This window comes from Pongo abelii, chromosome 1 (genome assembly GCF_028885655.2).
Source record: "Pongo abelii isolate AG06213 chromosome 1, NHGRI_mPonAbe1-v2.0_pri, whole genome shotgun sequence".
Taxonomy (NCBI): domain Eukaryota; kingdom Metazoa; phylum Chordata; class Mammalia; order Primates; family Hominidae; genus Pongo; species Pongo abelii.
The window spans coordinates 82,124,654-82,140,757 of record NC_071985.2 but is presented as its reverse complement, the minus strand read 5'-3'; the positions used below and the strand labels follow the sequence as shown (position 1 = coordinate 82,140,757).

Here is a 16,104-nt window from a genome sequence, read left to right as displayed (position 1 = left end):
GACAGTACACAGCTGTAGAAAAATGTTTACTTTAACCTGTTAAGCTTCTTTCCTCCACATGTTTTTCACTTTGGCTTTTTTATTTTGTAATGTCCTGTGTTTATTCACTCTGAACTTTGGTTTGTAAAAGTCTTTTGAAAGTAACCATTGATTTTTATTTTCAGTGACTTTTTGGTATTGACTCAATGCCTATTAATACATTTTAAAGGTTACTAATAACAGTGATTTTGGAATTCCTACGAGATACAAAACTATATTCATTCCTCATAATTTCAGGTATAGAGGGCTGTAAAATTAGAAAAGAAATCAGGATTACTATATAAATATACTTTGAGATTTTTATCATTGCAGTGTATTTATTTGAACTAGGAAATTGATGAAGAAGGGTATGATGGCTAATAAAATTATTTTGAGTTTATTCTGGTTGAAAACATGAAATCTGCTCTGTCATTTTGTTACTGCTATGTAAATTTCCCCTTGAAATACGTGGGTAAGTAAAGTTATAGTCAAACTGTGATTGTTACATAATGAAAGAGTTGGAAGTCCATAGACATTTTAAGTGGGCCAACTAGTTTTGATAACATGGATTATGCTTAGCCAAAAGATATTTATATAATCAGAGTGAATGAGGCTGAGTCATGAACATTTTTTTTTCTGGAAGCCTTTGCCTTGGTCTTGTTTGTTGCATTAACTAAATTAAGAAAAATAATGCTGAAAGTGGATTTAAATTATGCTTATTGGCCAGGCGTAGTGGCTCACGCCTGTAATCCCAGCACTTTGGGAGGCCAAGGCGGGTGGATCACCTGAGGTCAGGAGTTCGAGACCAGCCTGGCCAACATGGTGAAACCCTTTCTCTACTAAAAATACAAAAATTAGCTGGGCTTGGTGGCGGGTGCCTGTAATCCCAGCTACTTGGGAGGTTGAGGCAGGAGAATTGCTTGAACCCAGGAGAAGGAGGTTGCATGAGCCGAGATCACGCCATTGCACTCCAGCCTGGGTGACAAGAGCAAAACTCAGTCTCAGAAAAAAAAAAAAAGCTTATTATAACAAACCAAACAATTCAGAGGTATACATAGAATAAATTAATAATCTGTCTTATTTGTAATTCAGACACGTTTTGGTGTTTTATACTAAAACTTTGATGATAGTATTCAGACAAACTTAACTCACCAAATATTTATTGGGTGCCTACTATACACCAAGTCCTCTACTAAACTTTGGAAAATGAAGGATGACCAGACAAAGACATGATCTCTTAGTTAAGGAATTCACAGCTTAGTGGAAGTAGAGATACAAGTAAATAAATATGTAAAACTTAATATAGAATTATGTATAAGGACTATGTTCTGTATAAGTAGAACAAAGTAGGGAATGATTAATCTTGATTGGGAACATTGGTAAAGCCTGAGGAAGGTTTTAAAGCATGAATAAAAGTTTATTGTATGATTTTGTCTTATGTTTCCATAATATTTTTGTATTTTCTCAATTTTTGGAGGCCTTTCTATTTCCTTACCGCCTCTAATAATTTCTTTCATTTTTCCCCCTTCTTTCTTTGGTTCATTCTTTTGTCTTAATTTTTTTTGTCCTTTCTGTTTTCCCTTATTTTTGTATCCTTTTTTCTTTTTATCATCTCTCTTTTCTTATTTTTGACAGTTTACCACCTGCCCTACCCCATTATTGGGCTTCTTTGTTGAATTCATTCTTTCATTTTCTTCTGGTCCGTGTAGCATGTGCCTAAAAATATACTCCAGATCTGACTACTGCTTACCACCACCCTTGCTACATTACTACCCTGATCCGAGCTATGAGCATCTCTGGCATGACCTATCCCCCTTTATAGTTGATTTTGCTAGCTTTCTAACCGGTCTTCCTGCTTTCACTTCCTACAGCCCTATAGCTATACAGCATTCAAAGTGATCCTTAGAAACATAAGTTAAATCATTCCAGTCTTCTCATCAACATTCTAAGTGGCTCCCTATCTGACCTGAAGCAAAACTGAAGTCCTTATGGTGGCTTCAAGATCTTATATTATCTGGTCCTAATTATTACTTCTACTGTTCTCTTCTTTACTCTGCTCTAACCACATCTACTTGCTTAGTAACTCAGGCCAAGCATGACTCTATTTTAGGATTTTGCATTTACTCTGCCTGAAATGCTCTTCCCTGGATACCTGGATTTTTTCTTCCCTGTGTATTTCAGGTCTTTGCTTATGTAACCTTCTTGGTGAAGCCCTACTTCACCATCCTATTTAAAATCTCGGCCTTTAACTGATACTACCTATCCCCTTTTCTACTTTATTTCTCTCCATAACAATAACTTCCTATGTATATTTTGCTTTTTTATTTCATGTGTTGTTTGCTCCATCGGGCTGTAAATTCTGTGACATTGGGGATTTTTTGTGTGTTTTGTCCATTGTTGTTTTCCAATATCTGTAATAGTACCTGACATATAAAAGGTGCTCAAAAAAATATTTGGTGAATGAAACACCATTTTCAGTATTCTTGACTAGGTTATTTCAGATACTCAGAAAGTCAAACTTGAGATTGTTTTTAATTTGAAGATTTTATTCTGTAAATAATTGCTGAGGTTGTAAAACCAGTTCTTTGGCTATGTAATGTAAAAATTCCTCTCTGTTGAAACCATGAAGCAAGATTCTATTATATTGTTTTAAGAATAGTTCATATGAAGTATGAAGCCCTCTCCTTTTGGGAGTGATTAGTTGTTTGAAAATTTGCACAGCTGCCACATTAAGCTTCCTTTGTTCTGGTTATTCCCTGTCACACACTTACGTCTTCTTGTGTAGATTTTACTATTCTCAGTTGCCTTTAGGCATACTTACACATAATATGGAATTTATGGGGATTTTTTTTTCTGTCTCCTTTGCTGAGGATGCAAAGATTTTTTTCTATTCATGTTACTAGGTATGGTTTCCAGAAGAAATTAGAAAATTCACAGTTAAGTGTCACCAAGTTTTTATCAAAACCTGTGTAATTTTCAGGAAAAAAAATCAGTGAATGCTGTTTTTGAAAAATAAAAATAAAAGGAGTGACCCACAGGATGGGAGAAAATGTTTTGCAGATCATGTGTCTGGTTACAGTTTAGTATCCAGAATGTATAAGGAACACTTACAGTGCAACAATAAAAAGACAAATATCCAAACTTAAAAATAGGTAAAGGATTTGAGTATGTAATACTTTTTTTTTTCCCCGAGAAGACATATAATAGAAATGGCAGTAAGTACATAAGGAGATACTCAACGTTATTAGTCCTCAGGGAAATGCAAATCACAACCACAGTGAGATATCACTTCATACCCACTAGGATGACTAAAATAAAAAAGACAATAACAAGTGTTGACAAACATGTAGAGAAATTGGAACCCTCAAAAAATTAGAGTTATTATATGAGCCATACTTCCGCTCCCAGATATACAGGCTTCTCTTAGAGATATTGCAGGTTTGGTTCTAGACCATTGCAATGAAGTAAATATTGCAGTAAAGCAAGTCACACAGATCTTTTGGTTTCTCAGTGCGTGTAAAAGTTATGTTTATACTGTACCATAGTCTGTTAAGTGTGCAATAGCATTATGTCTTAAAAATCAGTGTATATACCTTAATTTAAAAATAGTTCACTGCTAAAAAGTGCTAACTATCATCTGAACCTCAGTAAGTTGTATTCTTTTTGCTGGTGGAGGGGCTTACCTTGATGTTGATCACTGCTGACTGATCAGAGTGGTGGTTGCTGAAGGTTGGGGCTGTGACAGTTTCTTGAAATAAGACATCAGTGAAGTTTGCTGCATCGATAGACTCTTCCTTTCATAAAAGATGTATTTGTAGCTTGTAATGCTGTTTGATAGCTTCTTACCCACAATAGAACTTTTCTCCAAATTGGAGTCAGTCCTTTCAAACCCTGCTGCTGCTTTATCAACTAAGTTTATGTAGTACTCTATAATAGATCCTTTGTTGTCATTTCAGCAATGTTCACAGCATCTTCACTAGGAGTTGCTTCTTACGGATGAGCAAAGAAAGTGGTTTGCGCCTCAAGAAGCCACTTTCTTTGCTCATCCATAAGGAGCAACTCCTTATCTGTTAGTTTTATCACGAGATTGCAACAATTCAGTCACACCTTCAGTCTGTACTTCTAATTCTAGTTCTTTTGTTGTTTTCACCTCATCTGCAGTGACCTCCTCTACTGAAGTCTTCTACCCCTCAAAGTGATCCATTAGGGTTGGAATTAACTTCTTCCAAACTCCTGTTAATATTGTTATTTTGATCTCCCACGAATCACAAATGTTCTTAATAACAACATCTAGAATGGTGAATCCTTTCTAGGTTTTCAGTTGACTTTTCACAGATCCATGAGAGGAATCACTATCTATGGCAGCTATAGCCTTACAAAATGTGTTTCTTAAATAAGACCTGAAAGTTGAAATTACTCTTTGATCCATGGAATACAATGAAAATGTTAATCTCCATGTACATCTCCATCAGAGCCTTTGGATGACCAGGTGCATTGTCAATGCCCAGTAGTATTTTGAAAGGAATCTTTGTTTCTGAGCAGTAGGTCTCAATAGTGGGCTTCAAATAGTCAGTAAAACATGCTGTAAAGAGATGTGCCATCACCCAGGCTTTGTTATTCCATTTATAGAGCAGATTCAATTAAACATAATTCTTAAGGGCCTTAGGATTTTCAGAATGGTAAATGAGCATTGGCTTCTGCTTAATGTCACCACTGCATAAGCCCCTAACAAGAGAACCAGCATGTCCCTTGAAGCTTTGAAGCCAGGCATCAACTTCTCCTCTCTAGCTGTGAAAGTCCTAAATGGCATCTACTTCTGATAGAAGGCTGTTTCATCTGCATTGGAAATCTGTCGTTTAGTGTAGCCACTTTGATCAATTATCTTAGCTAGATCTTCTGGATAACTTGCTGCAGCTTCCACATCAGGACTTGCTGCTTTACCTTGTACTTTTATGTTATAGAAAGACAGCTTCTTTCCTTAAACTGCATGAACCAACCTCTGTTAGCTGCAGACTTTTATTCTACAGCTCCCTTACCTCTATCAGTTTTCATAGCTTTAAAGAGATTTAGGGCCTTGCTCTGGGTTAGGCTTTAGCTTAAGGGAATGTGATGACTGGTTTGATCTTCCTTCTAGACCACTCAGACTATTTCCATATCAGCAATAAGGCTGTTTCATTTTCTTGTCATTCATATGTCCACTGGAGTAGCACTTTTCTAAAAGTTCCTTCCAGAACTTTCCTTTGCATTTACAAATTTGCTGTTTCGTGCAAGAGGCCTAGCTTTTGGCCTGTCTTGGCTTTCAACATGCTTTCCTCACTTAGCTCAATCGTTTCTAGCTTTTGATTTAAAGTGAAAGGCATATGACTCTTCCCTTCACTTGAACACTTAGAGACCATTGTAGGGTTATTAACTGGCCTAATTTCAATATTATTGTTGTGTCTCAAGAAATTGGAAGGCTCGAGAGGGAGAGAGATGGGGAAACAGCTGGTCAGTGAAGCAGTCAGAATACACATAACATTTGTCAATTAAATTCAGAGTCTTATATGGATGCAGTTTGTGGCTCCCCAAAGCAATTACAATAGTAAGAGCAAAGGTCTCTGATCACAGATCACCATAATAGGTAGGATAATGATGAAAAAGTTTGAAATATGAGAATTACTGAAATGTGGCACAAACAAAATGAGCACATGCTGTTGGAAAAAATAGCACCCATAGTCTTATTCAATGCAGGGTTGCCACTAAATTTGTAAAAAACCACAGTATCTGTGAAATTCAATGAAGCAAAGTGCAATAAAATAAAGTACTATGTTTCAATTCTTTTGGGTAGTTCTCCTGTATACCCAAGAGAATTGAAACATGTTCCTACAGAAACTCGTACATATGCTCAATTCAGCATTATTCATAATAGCCAATAAGTGGAATAAGTTTATTCGTCAACCAGTTGACGAATGGATGAACAGAATAGGGTATCTTGCTAAAATGGGGTATTATGAAAAATGAAGTACTGATACCTGCTACAATATGAATAAACCTTGAAAACATAATGCTAAGTGAAAGAAACCAAACACAAAAGGCCGTGTATTGTATGATTATTTATATGAAATGTTTAGAAAAGGCATACACAGAGACAGGAAGTAGATTAGTGGTTGCCAGGAGCTGAGCAGAGGGATGAGTGGGGAGTGGCTGATGATGGTTTGTTTCTGGGATGATGAAAACGGTCTGGAATTATATAATGATGATGGTTGTACCGCTTTATGAATATACACCACTGAATTGTGTAATTTAAAATTATGAATATTATGGTATATGAATTATATTTCAATACAAAAATGTTTAAAATGGATCAGATGTGGTGGCTCATGCCTGTAATCCCAACACTTTGGGAGGCCGAAGTGGGAGGATTGCTTGAGGCCAGGAGTTCAAGACCAACCTGGGCAACATAGCCAGACTCCATCTCTAAAAAAATTTTTAAAACTTAGCTGGTTGTGGTGGCACGTGCACCAACTACTCAGGAAGCTGTGGCTGGAGATGATATTAGCTCTGGAGTTGGAGGTTACAGTGAGCTAGGATGGGACCACTGCAATCCAGTCTGGACAAGAGTTTGAGACCCTGCCTGGAAAAAAAAAGTTAAAAATGTAAACATTAAAGGGAACGGTCAAAAGTGATAGGTGCCATAAACATGTCAAATAAGCTCTGAAAGATGCTGTTTGAGTTGGCAATTGATTATTGATCATATTATTTAACATTTTTTATAATTGATTAATGAACTTGGCAATTGATCATTCACTGGTGACTGGTGAGAATGAAGTTAGTGGAAAGATACGAAATCAATGGAAAGATTGACTGCAGTGGATTGAAGGAGGAGTGGTAGATTGAATATAGAATTTTCTCAAGAAGCTTGAGTAAAGTGATAGCAAGAGAAAGGACTGTAGCTGTAAAACTGAGATTTTATGAAGTTGAAATATTGTTTTTTTTTCTTAAAAATGATAAGAACCTTTAGCATGTTGTGGCAGAGAGCCAAGAGAGAGAAAATGGATGTAGGTATAGAAAAGAGAGAATAATTGGTCAAGCAAACTCAAGGAGTTGAAGGAATGAAATAAAAAGTACAGATGGAGAAATTAGGCTTAAATAGAATAAATGATACACCCTTCAAGAAAGGCTGGAAGGAGTTAGAAAGTTGTAGATGTAGATTTAATTTATAGAATTCAGCTGAAGAAAATGATGTTATTTTTATTTTCTCTGAAGTAGGAGGAAAAATTGTTAGAGGGCAAGAATGAGGGCAGCAGGATGGAATAGATAGCCTGAGGCAAGTCATAAAGGGTTGGAATAGATTCTGTTTGGGAACCGAAGAGTAAATTGTCAATAATAAGTAAAAATAATGATGGTTCCCATTGTTAATTAGGTATGTGGGTAATTTAACTAGACTATATTTATCATCACAATAGAAAACTAAGGCTCAAGATGGTTAAAAATATCTTCCTTTTGTCAGCTGGAAGGTGATACAGGTGGGATTAGAAGTCACATATACATGATTTCAAAGTTGCATCTAGACTCTTTAGGTTGAAGATTTTAGATATAGGCTGTCAACATCAGTGGATATTTATCCTCAGAATGAGTGCTTTAAAAGACTCACACTTATACCAGTGTCTTTCATATTTTCATGTAGATCTAATTTGCATACTCAAGAAGTAGGGAGATGGAAATAAATAGACATAAAGTATGCTTTAAGAGTTGAGAGTAGATGAGTTTTAGACTTACATAGAATTTACCTGTTCTTATTTTTTAGTTGCGACAACCACCAGTTAAGCGTTTGAGACTTCGTGGTGATTGGTCAGATACTGGACCCAGAGCGAGGCCGGAGAGTGAACGAGAACGAGATGGTAACTATACTTTGGTCAGCTTTTCTTTGTATATGGTATTTTAAAATTAATATTTTAACTTCCAGTTTCTTCACTATTATAAATGATTCTGTAATGAACATTCTTATACATATAGGTATACTTATGCAAATATATCTTAGGATAAATTCTTAGAAGTAGAATGGCTGAGTCACTGGATAAGTACCTTTTAATTTTGGTAGTTGTTATCAAATTACTCTCCAAAAAAGATGTGCTAATTTACATTCCCACTGAAAGTATAAGAGTGCCCATTACCCCATAGTACATTGGGTGTTGTCAGACTTCGCAGTTTTTGCCTTTCTATTAAATATTAAGAGAAATGAAAACTCAGCCCAAGGGTTTTATATTAGCACATAAAATGTTTTCTATCAAGTGCCTTTGATAAAGCATAAGAATCTACTGTGGGAGCTTTAAGATAGCACACTGGAAAATAGAATTAATCTATGAATTATAATTCTATATAATTATGTTTTATTAAATTGGTCTGTAACTAAAATCTTACTATAATGACTTCTGAAACATCTCTTGTGATCAAAAGCGTATTCCCCAATATATGAGCTACATTATATAAAGGCAATAAAGTGTAAAAGAAACTCTGATTTTACAGAAAATGTAAGAAGAACCGATTTTCATTTTAAATTATAAGACTATAGAATAGAGTTGTCACATTTTGAATTTGACATTACACTTTTAATTTGAAAATGCCCTTGGAAAAACTTGTTTACTTGCAAGAGGAAAAGGAGTGAGGGAGGAGACAAAATACTTTCTGGTTCTAGTTAATTTCAAATATCTGGAATTTGCTTACAGTAAATGATGTTGAAAATAAATTGACTTTAAGGAAACTTCATGCAAAAACATAAGGCTATTTTGTGTCTGTACTTGATTATAATGCTTTCGGGAGAGGGAAAACCTTTCTTTTAATCTGTTAAACTTAGAATTCATGAGCCTTTCTTGGCTGGGTACTCTTAGAACTAAAAATTTAGGTTGAGATAGGAGGTGGGAGGTTTAGAGGTACCTAAGAATAGGCAAAGATGAAGGAGAGGTGAGCCCTGTTCTCAAGAAACTTTACCATACACATGGAAAGTCACTGATATAAACAATTACTATAAAATGTGATGAAAGCTCTAATAGATTTATATACATTCATACAATTTATTTAGGAAATTTGATTTTTAAAAAAATGCTTTCATTTTAAAGCCCTTCAAATCTAGGTTTTTGTATTAATGAAAGATTCTGACAGATTACTAAACTCACTGATAAGACCTATATTGTAATAGGAGAGCAGAGTCCCAATGTGTCATTGATGCAGAGAATGTCTGATATGTTATCAAGATGGTTCGAAGAAGCAAGTGAGGTTGCACAAAGCAATAGAGGACGAGGAAGATCTCGACCTAGAGGTAATTTTTGATATTAATTAAAGTCAGCAGAAAGCTGACAAAAACTACTTATTGAAGCCAGTTTTTATTTATATCATGTAAATTATACCATGTTTTACATCTGTAATAGTCACAAGGTTCTTATTGTGTGGTGTGATGTAGTAGAGAATAAAAGGTATTGGATATAATTTGTCCCTTCTGGTGCCATTGGACCTAGTGCATATCTTTTGCTTTTCTCAAAGTAAAGTAAAAGAATCTGAGGTTTCCTATTTTAAGCCTTTTTTTAATGTGCTCTGAGAGTGGAAATATATAAAATTCTGTGTATAAAGAAGTTTTATGTAATTGGAAAGATTGATTGCTTTAACAAGAATATGTTGTAGATAAATTTTTACCCCTCTTGACTGGCCTATTTTGTCAAATGGGCCTAATCACGAGTGGTTATTATCACTGAAATTATATATTTGTGTGTGTAAATATAAATGTGTTTTCTGAGCACATCTGTTTAGAGTTGTTGGTTTTAGAAAATATTTAAAATTTGAATTTGCATTAACGTGTGTTTTGAAGGTGGAACAAGTCAATCAGATATTTCAACTCTTCCTACGGTCCCATCAAGTCCTGATTTGGAAGTGAGTGAAACTGCAATGGAAGTAGATACTCCAGCTGAACAATTTCTTCAGCCTTCTACATCCTCTACAATGTCAGCTCAGGCTCATTCGACATCATCTCCCACAGAAAGCCCTCATTCTACTCCTTTGCTATCTTCTCCAGACAGTGAACAAAGGCAGTCTGTTGAGGCATCTGGACACCACACACATCATCAGTCTGGTGAGGATATTCCTCTCTAAGTATGCTGTGATTCATCTAATGATTTTTGATAATGAAAATTTCTTTACTGGCTATTTTGAAAGATACTAAATCACATCAACTTCTTGTTGGAATAAATGATCAAAATGACATGTAATATATGGTTATGTAACTTAAACACAAAAATTAATTATGTCTTACTTGCATGAATTTTAACAAATAGCAGGAATCTTCAATTTATATAAAACAATTATTTTAAAAGTACAAGTACCAAAAGATAGTGTTTTGACATGGTTTAGTGTGCCTGACTTAAATATTATTTTATAGATTATTAGAGACCAAAATATCTTTCTAGATTTATTTGGTTTTATGTCTATATTAAAGTGATTATGAAAATATCAGTATTAGTTTCACTTTGCTTATATTCTTGATTATTTTCCCTCAAATAACGCAGTACTTTTAATATACTCTCTATGGTGGATTTGATATGGTCTTTTGTCAACAACATATAATTTACCAAAAAATTTATTTCTCTAGTATTTACATGAAAAAGAATTATTTTACCAAATGCTTATCTTCTTCATACTTGATGCTAGTGAAAGTAACCTCTACATTCTGTTAAAATGCTATTTTTTTCTCAGTATTATAAGTCTTTATGGTCAACTTTTTTCCCCTAACTATGGAATGTGCTAGTATTTATAATAGTAATTTTCGACATATGTATCTCCAGTTTACTTGGCACTTTAAACTATATACATGTAATTATAAAAACCAATAAGATATTTATTCATAGTTCTCTTTGGTTCTTCTAAGGAAGAATTTTACTCAATAGAGAGCCAGAATTATTAGCAACTAGAAATATAGCTGGCAGGCCTAAGCTGAAACCTATAAAAAAATTTCTAACAGCTTAGCTGCCAAGCTGTCACTTTATTCTTACATCTCTGGAAACTGATGCCAGATTACCAAATATGGGATGTTTTAATTTAAGCACTCTTTTATCAGTATATACCACTTTTAGTAATTCATTTTCAGTTTCTATGGGAATAAAAGCCAGAGTCAGTTACATAACTGTTAACACTGTATACATTTTATCCATAATAATAAGCTAAAGCTGAGCTACAGAATCAAGGTTTTCACACTCAGTTGACATAGCATTTTAATTTATGGAAAAATAAAATATTTTGGAAGATTTGGGAATTAAAAGCAGAAGTAGTTAAAAGTTTGTTTTGCAAAACAGGTAAAATTGGGAAAAGCAAGAATTTTTAAAGTGATATTCTTGAACATATTGATCAATTATAAGTTTTTAGGAAAACTTAGCAAGAAGAGTCTAGCTTACATTCAACTTCCACTGAATCTCAACTAATTCTAGTTGTTTCTTAAACATATTTATGAGTAAAGTATTTGGAACTTTATTTTTTAAAGCTATTTAATGCATTTTAATTACTGCATTTCAAATTGCTAAATTCCTTTCAATATTTAATGTAAGTATTAAATGCGACAATCATTTGAATTATTGAAGAAGAAAAAATATTTTTGGTGGTCATGTGATGATTGTTGAAACATTACACAGTACTTTTACTCATAAATTATTTATAGGAAGTAAGGAAATATTTTTAACTGGGAGATTATTGAGAGAATTTTGGTTGACTAAGCTATAGGTAATTAGAATATTTCCATGTTACCAAGACGGTATCACTACTGAGAAAAATGATTTGGTGTTAGATGTAACATCTGAAGGTTATGACTGTAGTTGTTCTGATAACAGCTTTTTCATTATTCTGGAGTTCAACGTTTCAGGAGTAAGGACTTAATTTGTTTCTGTTTTTGTTTTTTGTCCAGTCTCTTTTGCATTTGCCATAGCCTAAGTCCAAATGTGTTTGTGAATATCGGGAATTGTCCATTGGGTGAATGTAGTAGATGGAAATGTCAGCTTAGGACCATGATTTCTATTATTTCCCTGCATAGAGATAGAGAAAATGATAAAGTATGCTTCTGTCTATGCTTGCCTTGCTGTGGATACCTTTTTATGTAAATGTTTATCCCTTTACATGTCCTCCGTCATTTTTGCTGATACCAAAGAAAGGGACAATGGGAATATGAAAATTTGCTATGCTCCATCTCTGGTTGAACCTAATTGTCTGCCTTCTCTTAGTCTACAGTGGAATCACTGAATGATAGTGAAGAGAGTTATGACCACAAATTTCAATGGGTGCTCAACACTGTGCCTCAGAGCAGCCTCACACTGTTGCTCTCCAGCTGTACAAAATGACTATTTTACACCTTCATGTCTCTCAAACTTTAACACTCCCCTTCATCCCCACCCCACTTGCAGATTCTAACCTTTCATTCACAATGAAAAGAAAAGTACTCACTTTCCTACTATCAATAATTTCCCAGCTTTCCAACATCTGTACTCACATTGTGATAGAAGCAGAAACACATTTTGGAAGAAATGTGTCTGCTCCTATCAAAAGCTAGTCAATGTAGTTGCTATCCCTTTCCAGCTTCTCAAAGATTTTTCCCCTTCTCTTGCATTATCATTGCCTTTTTTTGCCAAATTGTTTCTTTGGGCCTTAACATGCTCTTATTATCTCCTTTCTTTAAAAATTTTCTCTTAATTATCTCACATTTGCCTTCAGCTATTGCCTTATTTCTCTGCTGCTTTCGTAAGGAGAATCCTCAGAAGAGTTGTTGATAGATGCTGTCTCCATTTTCTTGCCATCCTTCATTTATTTATTAACCAACCCCCATCTGCTTTTCAACCCCCTTTTCCTCTGAAACTTTTAATCAAAGTCGCTAGTGACATTCACCAGTTTAAAGGATATTTCTCTGTTAGTACCTTACTAGATTTTTCGACCCGGTTGCATTTAACATAGGCTGTCACTCCTTCTTGAAACACTTTCCTTTCTTGGCATCTATGATATCATATTTGCCTATTTACTCTTACTAATTCTGGTGGGTTTTCAGTAACTGTTGTTCGTGTTTCTTGTTCTATCTCCTTCTGAATATTATAATCAACCCCCTTAGTTTTGGCTCTCTTCTCTTCTCTTTACATACACTCTTTCTCTGGGTGATTGTGTCAGTTCCCCATAGCTTTTAATATCTCCCGTAAATTGATGACTCACAAATATATATATCAGCAATCTGATCTTCTACCCTGAATTCGAGACCCTTATGTCTGATGTCTGACTGCTATTTTGACAGTATGTTTTTGTTATTGTTGTACATCTTTTTTTTTTTTTAAAGACAGTCTCACTCTGTCGCCCAGGCTGGAGTGCGGTGCACAATCTCAGGTCACTGCAGCCTCTGCCTCCTGGGTTCAAGCAATTCTCCTGCCTCAGCCTCCCAAGTAGCTGGGATTACAGGTTCCTGCCACCACACCCAGCAAATTTTTGTATTTTTAGTAGAGATGGGGTTTCCCCATGTTGGTCAGGTTGGTCTTGAACTCCTAACCTCAAGCAATCCACCCGCCTCGGCCTCCTAAAATGCTGGGATTACAGGCATGAGCCACTGCACCCGGCCTATTATTGTATGTCATAAATTTACATGTTCAGACTAAAACTTAATGCAGCCTCCTACCCTTCCTGTTCCCTAATTGGCTCCCTCTTGGTCCATTTGCTTATTTGAATAACCTGTGAGTTATTCTTGATTCCTTCCTTTCCCTCAAGTCCCATGCCAACTCATCAGCAAGTTCTTTTGCTCCTGTATCTAAACTATAACCTAGGTCTTTTCATCTCACCATTATTTCTTGTCTCCTAATTAATCTCCCTGTAGCTACTGTTGTTCCGTTATAATGTATTCTCCATGCCGGAGCCAGAATGAGTATTTTAACATGTTAAATCAGATTATATAACTTTGCTGTTTAAATCCCTTCAGAAGTTCCTAATTGCATTTAGAAATACAACTACAAAAGAAAAAAAAATCAAACTCCTTACTGTGGACGTATAAGAACTTATATGGCCCGCCCTTCCTTGTCTCTCTAGCCTCATCTCATTCCATTTTCTCAGTACTTGATTGTTACACTCTAGATGTACTACTGGTTTCTTTCAGTTATCAAAGAATTTCCGTGCCAAATTCTGCCCTGCCCTGCCCCGCCCCACCCTGCCCCCACCCCCTCCCCTCCCCCCTCCCTTCCTCCCACTTGCTTGCTTTCTCTCTCTCTCTTTCTCTCTGTTTTCTTTCTTTTCTTCCTTTTCTTTTCTCCTTCCTTCCTTTCTTTCTTTTTTTTCTTTTTAGACAGAGTCTTGCACTGTTGCCCAGGCTGGAGTGCAGTGGCGTGATCTCGGCTCACTGCAAGCTCTGCCTCCTGGGTTCACGCCATTCTTCTGCCTCAGCCTCCCAAGTAGCTGGGACTACAGGCGCCCGCCACCATGCCCGGCTAATTTTTTGTACTTTTAGTAGAGACGGGGTTTCATCGTGTTAGCCAGGATGGTCTCAATCTCCTGACCTTGTGATCCACCCTCCTCGGCCTCCCAAAGTGCTGGGATTACAGGCGTGAGCTACCGCGCCCTGCCATTTTCTTTTCTTTCTTTTCTTTTCTTTTCTTTTCTCTCTTCTCTTCTCTTCTCTTCTCTTCTCATCTCCTTTCTCTCTCTCTCCCTCCCTCCCTCCCTCCCTTCCTCCCTCCTTCCTTCCCTTCCTCCTTCCCTCCCTCCCTCCCTTCCTTCCTTCCTTCCTTCCCTCTTTCCTCCCTCCGTTCTTTCCTTCTCCTCTTTCTCCTTTTTCTCCTTTCTCATCTTTGTCTCTTTCCTGTCTTTTCTTTTCTTTCCTTCTTTCCTTCTTACACTTTGTTCTTAGTGTTATTCTCTGTATGCTTGGGAAGCCCTTGTCCTGGCTTATTACTTGGCCAACTTCCTTTTCCTTGAGTCTCAACTCAAATACCATATAAGACAAGTCTTTCATAACTACCCTAGGTAAAGTCCTCTTTCCTTTTTCTTCTTGCTGAAATTTTATTCTCTTTTATATAACCCTGTTTATTTTGTGAAAAGCAATTATAAAAGTTTATAATTTTTTTCACTTCTGATTGATTGTTTATAACATTTCTTTTACTATAATAAGCTCTCATGAAGACAGGATATTGTCTATCTTGTTGTCTCTGAGTAAGCATCCTTTTTCCCCAACAATATTCACCCTGTAAAGATACAATCAAAAGTATGATGAGACATTTTGTTATCTTTAAGCTGATATAGACTAGATAGGGTATATTTAGCTTTATTTTAGTCTTTAGATTATACTTTTAGCCCCAGTCATTTACTCTGGCTGTTTCCATTAAGTTTCCAAAATTTGGTAACACCTGGAAGAGAGATGCTGTGATTAGCTGTCTAACCATTTATCATTTTGGATCCATTGTTTGCCTTTGACTGTCTAGACCACGTAGGACTGAGTAGATAATTTTTCTTTAGGTTGTTCTGAAGACATTTTAAGGTAACTTACAGAAATACTTTAAAAAATTGTGTGATTTTATATGTATATATCTGTTTGTCCTTTTTCACTCATATATATATGGGTGAATATGGGTATGAAAATAATTAATTGAAGCAGTGAGTGAGTTGAATATGCAAAATGAATGCCCTGAAGAATGGTAAATCTAGAGGGGTCACAGTGTTGGCTTTGGAGTTTTGTAGCTAAATTAGGAAGGTAAGTAGACTGAAATGGAATTTAAAATCAGTTGATAGATTTTTTTTTTGCTTTACCCTTTGTATTCTTGAATTTTATTTTAATTCATATGTCAGACCATTTGAAACCATGTTCTATATACCTCGCCCAGAATTTGAAGACATTTTGATTTTTATATATCTTCTTTTCTTGAACATTTAACAAAAGACTGCTTTTTAAAACGTGATTATAAAATTATATATTTAAAAATGAGAAAGATACGACCATGAGCTAAAACTGTATAGGTTAAAATGAAATCTTCATAATTTTATTTATAAAAAATATTTCAAAATAACTATGAATATTTTCTTCTCTTCTCAGTAAGGCCTATCAGATATCTCTTTCAGTTATTT

General features: G+C 35.4%; 1 protein-coding gene across 13 annotated transcripts in view; it reads left to right on the top strand.

The window, feature by feature from the left end:
* DCAF6 (DDB1 and CUL4 associated factor 6) overlaps window positions 1-16,104 on the top strand; it is a 138,017-nt gene that overhangs the window by 58,084 nt on the left and 63,829 nt on the right. For all 13 annotated transcript variants that reach the window (NM_001135405.1, XM_024256686.3, XM_024256779.3 and 10 more), the window contains 3 exon segments: window positions 7,805-7,898; window positions 9,194-9,313; window positions 9,857-10,117. In NM_001135405.1, coding sequence (NP_001128877.1) covers window positions 7,805-7,898; window positions 9,194-9,313; window positions 9,857-10,117 — 475 coding nt within the window.